This window comes from Oncorhynchus clarkii, chromosome 2 (genome assembly GCF_045791955.1).
Source record: "Oncorhynchus clarkii lewisi isolate Uvic-CL-2024 chromosome 2, UVic_Ocla_1.0, whole genome shotgun sequence".
In the NCBI taxonomy this organism is placed as follows: domain Eukaryota; kingdom Metazoa; phylum Chordata; class Actinopteri; order Salmoniformes; family Salmonidae; genus Oncorhynchus; species Oncorhynchus clarkii.
The window spans coordinates 11561132-11571015 of record NC_092148.1 but is presented as its reverse complement, the minus strand read 5'-3'; the positions used below and the strand labels follow the sequence as shown (position 1 = coordinate 11571015).

Below are 9884 nucleotides of genomic sequence, written 5' to 3'. Positions count from 1 at the left end.
CCTACCCTCTTCTCCCCTCACCTCTCCCCCCGGGACAGCCCCAGCAGCACCCCCCCACACAGGCACAGAGACCAGTCGCACATCCCTGTGAAGGTAAGAATACACAAACACTCACGCGCGCACACACAATAATATGTTGATAAGTTGTGGCTGACAACATTCTCTCTGTCTCTCTCCAGAAGCGCAGACTGAGTTGGTCAGACACAGACTCTGACACCCCCCCTCCTGTACTCTTTAAGAGGCTGAACGCCGGTGTTGGAGAGGAGAGGAGGAAGGAGGGGGGAGACGTCCCCTCTGCAACTTCAGGGGTACCCCCACACCCCCAGGACCCCACCATCGACCAAGAGAATGAGAGAAAGGAAGATGAGGACAGCAAAGAGAGAGAGGGAGAATCATCAAGCAACAAAGCAGGGCTCTGTTCTGAGCCCGGTCCCACCTCGGTCCTTGGAGTGCCCATCCTTTCCCCCTGGAAACCAATGGAGGGGAAACAGCTGCTGCCTGTCATGCCACCTCCCACCACCAGGGGCAGTCCAGCCATGCAGGACAGCGTAATCTCTTCCACCACGCCCTTCAACAACCTCCAAAGCCAGCAGCAGCCAATCGGGTGCCAAAGCCAGCCTGTTGCCGGGAAGACTGGGAAAAAGACTGTAAAGACCTGTCAGGGGCGGGTCCAGGCTCATTCAATCACGGCAAAGCCTTTGAAAAGGGGGGAGTGTAAGAGCAGGGTTAACCCCGCCCCTTTATAGACCTGATGCACTGAGCACACTCCGCCCAGCAGGCTAGTGTGACTACGTCAACATGCTAAAGCTGCTGTGATAGGGAGAGTCAGGGGTAGAAATGGTCTGCAGTCCAAACACTTTATGTTTAGCCCCTCAGCCCTCGTACTAGCCACTCTCCCTTGGGGGAATCCCCTTTGAAACCGGATGCAATTTGATTGCCATCTTAAGTGGAGGTCCAATTCACTAACGTTGCCCCCTCGGCCCTCGATTTAGCTCGAGGGAGCGAGTGAAGAACTTTGATCACTTGCGGGGTTTATATGACCCACAATTCAATGCAAATTGTAGTCATGTATCATACTCCGGTGGCCGCGAATGTCACGTTCACTCATCACGGCTGCATTTTCGGCCTGTCAGACAAAATGATGATTCTAGCTTGCTATATATATATATGACATTGATTTTAGCGTTGCCAAATTGGCTTAGTCTCGTAGTGAGGAGCCTATAAAACCTAGCTAGCTTCATAAACATATTTTGGGGAATTCTGAAATGTATTGCAATAAATGACCAAACTAAAAAACTAGCTAGCCAGCTATGGAGAACTTTAGCTAGCTAGCTATGTTAGCTTGCTAGATGCATGAATAGCTTTAAGTTGGTTGTTTTTAAGCTCAACTTCCAGATTTCCACTAAGGATGTTGCCTCCGATCATCACTCTCTAATTTGAATTTGGACTGCAGCCATGGGTTTAGGTGCTGATGAGTTTCCTTAATGATGGATCTTTTGCAACTACCTAAACGCAATTAGGACCATTAATGAAAATGATATCTGAGAGACTACAGTTATTACAACGAGGGCAGAATGTGTCCTTGTGAATTATAATCACAGTTCCATAACAATCAGATTTTTTTGCACAAATAGTGGTTGTAGATTGGAAGGTTGGTAAGCACCTCTTAGAGCCCATCGCTTGTTTATAGAATATTGGATCTCTGATTGACCGAATGGTATACTCTCTTACTCCACTTAAGAAAAGGTAAATGCCACTATGCAAACTTCATCGAAACACTGTTGGCTTAGGGATATTTGGGTTTCAGGTGGGTGGAGGTGAGATGTGACGAGGAGAGGATGGTTAGAAGGACAGGTGGAATAAGATTTGGGGATTAAAGATAGTTATATTCCTGGAATGATATTCCAGGAGGAATCTCCTCAGAGATGATGCTTCCAGTGAATAACAGCAGACAGACAGTTCAATAGACCAAGGCATTACGGATAGAAGTGAGGAATAATCATTAGACTACTGAATGACCTCTAGAGCTGAATAACATCTAAGAGGACGTGGCAGGGACCTCTACTGAAGTCTAAAGAGGTTTAGAATCTATTCAATGTCAATCCGTCAACATGACACAATCTGTTTGTGAAGACGAATGCAAGGTGTTTTGGGTGAAGATCAATTATGACTGTGAAACGAATGAACCACAACTGGGTTTTATTCTGTGTGGAGAAATGTGAAGCGGGTTATCCGTTAAACAGTAAATCACATTTCAATGGCCTAACCGGTAGGGGATAGAATACCAAACAGACCTTAGATCAGCTTCTAGGGACAACTTAATCCTTTAAATGGCTCAGTGAGAGACTCTAAAGACCACCCTGAGAGAAGAGTCCACTCACAGACAGACAGAGACAGACATCCTGTTTATTTATTCACACGTTGACTTGACAACGCTGCATTTATTTATGACCTTTATTTATTCATTGGCAGCTGTGTTTCTCTTTCAACTTACAATTGGTTGACCGATTGGTTGACTGATGCTCTTGGGAAAGTTGCTGTACAGCGGTTTGTTTGTGGTTTTTACTGTTATGATGGGACACATTTTGGGGGGGATGATTGGACTTTTGTGCCTTTACCAAATAGGATGTGTACAAAAAAACAAAGCATTTTATTCTTTCAAAGCATTTTCTACTGCATTTTGATAGTTTGCTTGTCTTTCTTAATAGCACAGTGCACAATCAGTCGAATAACACAGTACACAACGCCTAATTCCTGCCTTCAATCTCTTATCTGGCTTCCAGGGGTCTGTTGGGCAAAACTAGCTACCTACAGATCCCACAACAGCAAGGCAACCTCTACTCCAAGCTGTGCAGTGGTCATGTGTACAACACAATAGTATTCTATACATATACATCGTAGTCTTCTATGAACTAACGACAGTGGCTAATTTATTTCCGTTTTTAGATTGACAGTTGCCTCTTCTCCTGGGTGTATTTTATAGTTGATTATGTAGGTCTGACTGGAGGATATGATCAGCGCTTGCTATCTCCTGTGTGTATTTTATAGTTGATTATATAGGTCTGACTGGAGGATATGATCAGCGCTTGCTATCTCCTGTGTGTATTTTATAGTTGATTATGTAGGTCTGACTGGAGGATATGATCAGTGCTTGCTATCTCCTGGGTGTATTTTATAGTTGATTATGTAGGTCTGACTGGAGGATATGATCAGCGCTTGCTATCTCCTGTGTGTATTTTATAGTTGATTATGTAGGTCTGACTGGAGGATATGATCAGCGCTTGCTATCTCCTGGGTGCTTCTTGGCGCTCGTCAAACCTGAAAAACGTGAGGATCGGAGCTAAAAGGGAGACAGTATGAATATTTATTTTGCACCATCATCGTAAGCTGCTATACATAATAGGACTAAAACATGATTGAAATATTCCTCATAACAAATCATTAATACACATGTATTTACTAATGACACATATGCCATTCAGCAGACGCTTTTTATCCAAAGCGACTTACAGTCAGTCGTTCGTGCATACATTTTCACATATGGGTGGTCCCTGGAATCAAACCCACTGTCCTGGCATTGCAAGCACCATGCTCTACCAACTGAGCTCCAGAGGAAATACACGATACAGGGTTTACAAAGAGTTTACTTATACTTAATCAACTGTTTATATGCAGAGCTTCCAGTAAAGCACTGCTAAAACAAGTTCATATGGTTGCATCCATACTCCCTATAGCTTTCTCCAAGGAGAGCCACAACTGAACACACAATCACTGGTAGCCTCCATGTTACCTACCTACTGTCTTTACTTGGGGCTGGGGGATGTTTTTATGCTTGAGGTATAAGTTGCTCTTAACCACAGGTCTATGATCAGATTTGTCCTACCCCAAATCCTAACTTTTACCATTAGGGGTTGAAAACACACCTGATCCCGGGCCTGTGGTTAAGGGCCACTTCTTCCTACTTGTGTTTTTTTATACAGCTGTTTTGTGACAGAGAAACTGATTGCACAGATTTTTGTGATCTCTTTTCCATGTATGTTTTCTACTGCAGAGACCACCGCTGATTGGTCAGAAATAATATGTCTTGTTTATTTCAACTGCCTTTTTATATCTTAGTAGATGCTGTACTCACCCCCTCTACTCCTCCCCCTCTCTATCCTCCGCCCTCCCTTCTGCTCCTCTCTATCCTCCTCCCTCACTCCTCCCCCTCTCTCTACTCCTCCCTCCAACCCTCTACTCCTCCCTCCCTCCTCCTCTCTATCCTCCGCCCTCCCTCCTCCCCCTCTCTCAACTCCTCCCTCCTTCTCTGCCACATTCTACTACTTTTGCCCTCCTCCCTTTCTCTCATATCTGTTCATCTCTTTCTCTCCCTCTCTTACCTTCTCTCTCACTATTTCTCTGTTTCTCACTCTTACTCTGCTGTCACTCTGTGTTACTCTTCGGAGTACTTTTTACATTGATGACACAAAAATAAAATCTTTTAATAAATGAAACTTTTGAAGATTAATTTTTTGTGTTCTCTGTTATGTGTGTATGCATGGGTGTTGGTATGTTGGGTTAGAGTGTGTTGGGTTAGAGTGTGTTGGTATGTTGGGTTCGAGTGTGTTGGGTTAGAGTGTGTTGTATGTTGGGTTAGAGTGTGTTGGTATGCTGGGTTAGAGTGTGTTGGTATGTTGAGTTAGAGTGTGTTGTATGTTGGGTTAGAGTGTGTTGGTATGTTGGGTTAGAGTGTGTTGGTATGTTGGGTTAGAGTGTGTTGGTATGTTGGGTTAGAGTGTGTTGGTATGTTGGGTTAGAGTGTGTTGTATGTTGGGTTAGAGTGTGTTGGTATGTTGGGTTAGAGTGTTGGTATGTTGGGTTAGAGTGTGTTGGGTTAGAGTGTGTTGGTATGTTCAGTTAGAGTGTGTTGGTATGTTGGGTTAGAGTGTGTTGGTATGTTGGGTTAGATGTTGGGTTAGAGTGTATTGGTATGCTGGGTTAGAGTGTGTTGGTATGTTGGGTTAGACTGTGTTGGTTTAGAGTGTGTTGTATGTTGGGTTAGAGTGTTGGTATGTTGGGTTAGAGTGTGTTGGGTTAGAGTGTGTTGGTATGTTCAGTTAGAGTGTGTTGGTATGTTGGGTTAGAGTGTGTTGGTATGTTGGGTTAGAGTGTGTTGGTATGTTGGGTTAGAGTGTAGGTATGTTGGGTTAGAGTGTATTGGTATGCTGGGTTAGAGTGTGTTGGTATGTTGGGTTAGACTGTGTTGGTTTAGAGTGTGTTGTATGTTGGGTTAGAGTGTGTTGGTATGTTGGGTTAGAGTGTGTTGGTATGCTGGGTTAGAGTGTGTTGGTATGTTGGGTTAGAGTGTGTTGGTATGTTGGGTTAGAGTGTGTTGTATGCTGGGTTAGAGTGTGTTGGTATGTTGGGTTAGAGTGTGTTGGTATGCTGGGTTAGAGTGTGTTGGTATGCTGGGTTGGAGTGTGTTGGTATGCTGGGTTAGAGTGTGTTGGTATGTTGGGTTAGAGTGTGTTGGTATGTTGGGTTAGAGTGTGTTGGTATGCTGGGTTAGAGTGTGTTGTATGTTGGGTTAGAGTGTGTTGTATGTTGGGTTAGAGTGTGTTGGTATGTTGGATTAGAGTGTGTTGGTATGTGGGTTAGAGTGTGTTGGTATGTTGGGTTAGAGTGTGTTGTATGCTGGGTTAGAGTGTGTTGGTATGTTGGGTTAGAGTGTGTTGGTATGCTGGGTTAGAGTGTGTTGGTATGCTGGGTTGGAGTGTGTTGGTATGCTGGGTTAGAGTGTGTTGGTATGTTGGGTTAGAGTGTGTTGGTATGCTGGTTTAGAGTGTGTTGGTATGCTGGGTTAGAGTGTGTTGGTATGCTGGGTTAGAGTGTGTTGTATGTTGGGTTAGAGTGTGTTGTATGTTGGGTTAGAGTGTGTTGGTATGTTGGGTTAGAGTGTGTTGGTATGTTGGGTTAGAGTGTGTTGGTATGGTGGGTTAGAGTGTGTTGGTATGTTGGGTTAGAGTGTGTTGGTATGTTGGGTTAGAGTGTGTTGGTATGTTGGGTTAGAGTGTGTTGGTATGTTGGGTTAGAGTGTGTTGGTATGTTGGGTTAGAGTGTGTTGGTATGTTGGGTAGTCCTAAAGAGTAGTTTACAGCACTGAGGGAGCAGATGTGACTCGATGGGGTGTGGATTTAGAGTTTGTACATTTCGGAAAGGGGAAGGGAGGAAAGAGAGAGAAAGGGGGGTAACAGGGAGTGAGAAATGGGTCTGTTATTAGACTGAGCCTCGGTAATCTTAAGAGGGGGGGGGGGGGGGGGTTATCCTCCTCCCAGCTGCTGCCTGGCCTGCCTCCTCTACTACGTAATCTATGTGCTTGTTTACTACATGACATTAACATGAAATCTACTACTTTCATTGTACAGTTACATAACACTACACTGATGGATCTGCTGGATGCATACATATTTCTACCTAATCTGATTGAGGTGTGTGTGCGTGCGTGCGTGCGTGCGCGTGTGTGTGTGTGGCGTTATCCTCTCAGAGGGGGATCGAAGGAGGCAAGTCAAAAGTGTTAATACTGTACATATACTGTACGAGTTACATCCTAGCAGTCTGGAGGAGGATGCTGGATACACACACACACCTAAATCAGATGAGGTACCCCTCCAAATTAAAATATGTCTGCCTAAAGACACACATATGCTATCCCAGATGCTCTGAAGAACTGAAAATACATAAACACTCACTGTGGACACATGATCAGAGATAGTCAACTGTGAAACTGATGGAACATGACATGACTTTGGCCATGGCTGCATTACAAACACTTAAAAGACACACCCTCTCCAATCAGGCTTCAAATTAAGTGGACACTTCTGATGATGAATCATGACGTCTGATGAGTTCACACTTGCAGGGCATGAGGAATGAATACATTTTAAATGGACCGCCCTTGCCCGGAAATTCGTCAGTCCCACGGTTGTGTTGTCAGTTAACATGGAACCACCGGTAGCTGTTGTGTTGTCAGTCATCATGGAACCACCGGTAGCTGTTGTGTTATCAGTCATCATGAAACCACCGGTAGCTGTTGTGTTGTCAGTCATCATGGAACCACCGGTCGCTGTTGTGTTGTCAGTCATCATGGAACCACTGTTGTGTTGTCAGTCATCATGGAACCACCGGTAGCTGTTGTGTTGTCAGTCATCATGGAACCACCGGTAGCTGTTGTGTTGTCAGTCATCATGAAACCACCGGTAGCTGTTGTGTTGTCAGTCATCATGAAACCACCGGTCGCTGTTGTGTTGTCAGTCATCATGGAACCACCGGTAGCTGTTGTGTTGTCAGTCATCATGGAACCGCCGGTAGCTGTTGTATTGTCAGTCATAATGGAACCACCGGTAGCTGTTGTGTTGTCAGTCATCATGGAACCACCGGTCGCTGTTGTGTTGTCAGTCATCATGGAACCACCGGTAGCTGTTGTGTTGTCAGTCATCATGGAACCACCGGTAGCTGTTGTGTTGTCAGTCATCATGGAACCACCGGTAGCTGTTGTGTTGTCAGTCATCATGGAACCACCGGTAGCTGTTGTGTTGTCAGTCATCATGAAACCACCGGTAGCTGTTGTGTTGTCAGTCATCATGAAACCACCGGTCGCTGTTGTGTTGTCAGTCATCATGGAACCACCGGTAGCTGTTGTGTTGTCAGTCATCATGGAACCGCCGGTAGCTGTTGTGTTGTCAGTCATAATGGAACCACCGGTAGCTGTTGTGTTGTCAGTCATCATGGAACCACCGGTCACTGTTGTGTTGTCAGTCATCATGGAACCACCGGTAGCTGTTGTGTTGTCAGTCATCATGGAACCGCCGGTAGCTGTTATGTTGTCAGTCATCATGGAACCGCCGGTAGCTGTTGTGTTGTCAGTCATCATGAAACCACCGGTAGCTGTTGTGTTGTCAGTCATCATGGAACCGCCGGTAGCTGTTGTGTTGTCAGTCATCATGAAACCACCGGTAGCTGTTGTGTGTGCTTTATATGCGCTACAGTCAATTATGATTACATTTCATATCTTGGCTAGAAGACAACACCTCCGCAGACATCGAATACCAGCCATCTGAAGATATCAGGTAAATCGAAAATTATTATATTGCGATGTCAGGGAAAGTTGTATGCCGTTACGGATACAGTTATCCTGTGTGTGTATCCTGTGTGTGTGTGTGTGTTTCTTTTCTCTCATTCTCCCCTCACAGGTGAAAATCATCACTCCCCAATCAGTCAACAATCAACCCATCAATCAGAAGACACACCTCCTCCTGTTTCCTACCCTATCACAGTTCCTTCCCCATGGTTTAAAAACCCCATCATTTGTTTGTTCAAGAGCTCAATCTTTGTAATCCCATGTTGGTAGATAGCTGTTCTTGGTAGATTTCAGGAGAGCTCAATCTTTGTAATGCCATGTTGGTAGATAGCTGTTCTTGGTAGATTTCAGGAGAGCTCAATCTTTGTAATGCCATGTTGGTAGATAGCTGTTCTTGATAGATTTCAGTAGCACAATCTCTTTGTAAATGCCATGTATGTAGATCTCTCTCTTTGTGTATTAATTAACCTCTTCTTTTGTTTGAGCACCTCCAAATCACTTTGTCATCTCCTGTGAGTATTCTTTTGGTTATGGTGTTTGTTTGTTGCTGGTGGGAAAAGGGGGAAACCAAGACAAGTCGCCCATGGGCATACACTACCCGTAGGTAAACTTTGTTAAAACACACTAGTTAGAACTGGGCGGACCACCCACTGTATTTTGGTTAGTTAGTTAGCTGTTGTTGAAATAGGCTAGTCTAGCTTAGGGGTGTTTTTGCATATTTATTGTTTCTTTCCTTGGGTCCAGCTCAGCCCCTTTTCCTGCTCCCCCCCATTACCGTGTGTTTATAAATAAACCCTGAGTTTGACGGTATTATTTCGGTTGTCGTGGTTATTTCGTTCACACGTACTTTGTCACAATTATAATTTACATGAGTTATGTTACGGGTCTCACTACCATCCCCCCCTAGACTGTCGGGCCAAAAGGGATTCGTAACATAAGTGGGGGCTCATCCGGGATCTGCCTTTACTGACACCCATGCCGCTCATGTAGATTGTTGTAGTGGTATAGTTCAGTGTTGAGCGTCATAGCTGAAGTAGCATTAGTGTTTGCTATTTTCGTTGGCTCTTGTGAAGTAGTGTAAGATGGCTACTTTTGATTTGAAATCCTTTTTGGATAATCCTTCGTGGGAGGTTTTTGATAAATGTCGTAGAGTTGACTTAATGACCTTGGCTGACCATTATTCAGTATCGATTCCACAGAATGTAGTTAAGTCGGAGGTTAAAAAGCTGGTGTTAAATGTATTGTTGGAAGAGCAGGTGCTTGTGTTACCGCTGCCTGAGCATACTAACCCTGTAGGGGATGTTGCTGCTCCTGTAAGCCCATTGGTATCTGAGAATGAGGGCGAGGCTAAAACACCAGCCACATTGTCCCATTTTGAACCACTCTCCCCACTGTCAAACGGTGATGCCAGGAGGGATGTCCGTTTAGCACAGTTCCAACTAGAGGTGGAAGAGAGAGCCCAAATTAGGCGAGAGACTCTCCAGTTGGAGATGTGTAAAATTGAGGCAGAAAGAGAACAGCGGCATTTAGATTTGGAGATGGGTAAAATTGAGGCAGAAAAAGAACAGCGGCATTTAGATTTGGAGATGTGTAAAATTGAGGCAGAAAAAGAACAGCGGCATTTAGATTTGGAGATGTGTAAAATTGAGGCAGAAAAAGAACGAGAACGAGAACAGAGGCAGATGACGTTTAAAATGCGCCAGATGGAACTGGAGGCAGAGACAGCGAGGCTAGCCTTCGTTCCTGCTGTCACTGTTAGTGAGTCGTC

General features: G+C 44.7%; 2 protein-coding genes across 3 annotated transcripts in view; one reads left to right on the top strand and one right to left on the bottom strand.

Annotated features, from left to right (window-relative positions):
* LOC139421213 (uncharacterized) overlaps window positions 1–9884 on the top strand; it is a 1124809-nt gene that overhangs the window by 4714 nt on the left and 1110211 nt on the right. Inside the window, exons 5-6 of one of the 2 annotated variants that reach the window (XR_011635601.1) lie at window positions 1–93; window positions 180–4308. The exon at window positions 1–93 is cut by the window's left edge and continues 88 nt beyond it. Coding sequence is in view for 1 of the 2 variants with exons in the window: in XM_071171884.1 (XP_071027985.1) it covers window positions 1–93; window positions 180–746 (660 nt within the window). In the remaining variant the exon portion in view is untranslated. Of the gene's footprint in view, window positions 94–179; window positions 4505–9884 lie in introns of those variants that run through there. The other variant, XM_071171884.1, reaches the window with a different exon arrangement.
* On the bottom strand, window positions 7121–7978 carry LOC139419117 (Kruppel-like factor 18). Its single transcript, XM_071169057.1, has one exon. The coding sequence runs from the start codon at window positions 7976–7978 to the stop codon at window positions 7121–7123; it is 858 nt and encodes a 285-aa protein (XP_071025158.1).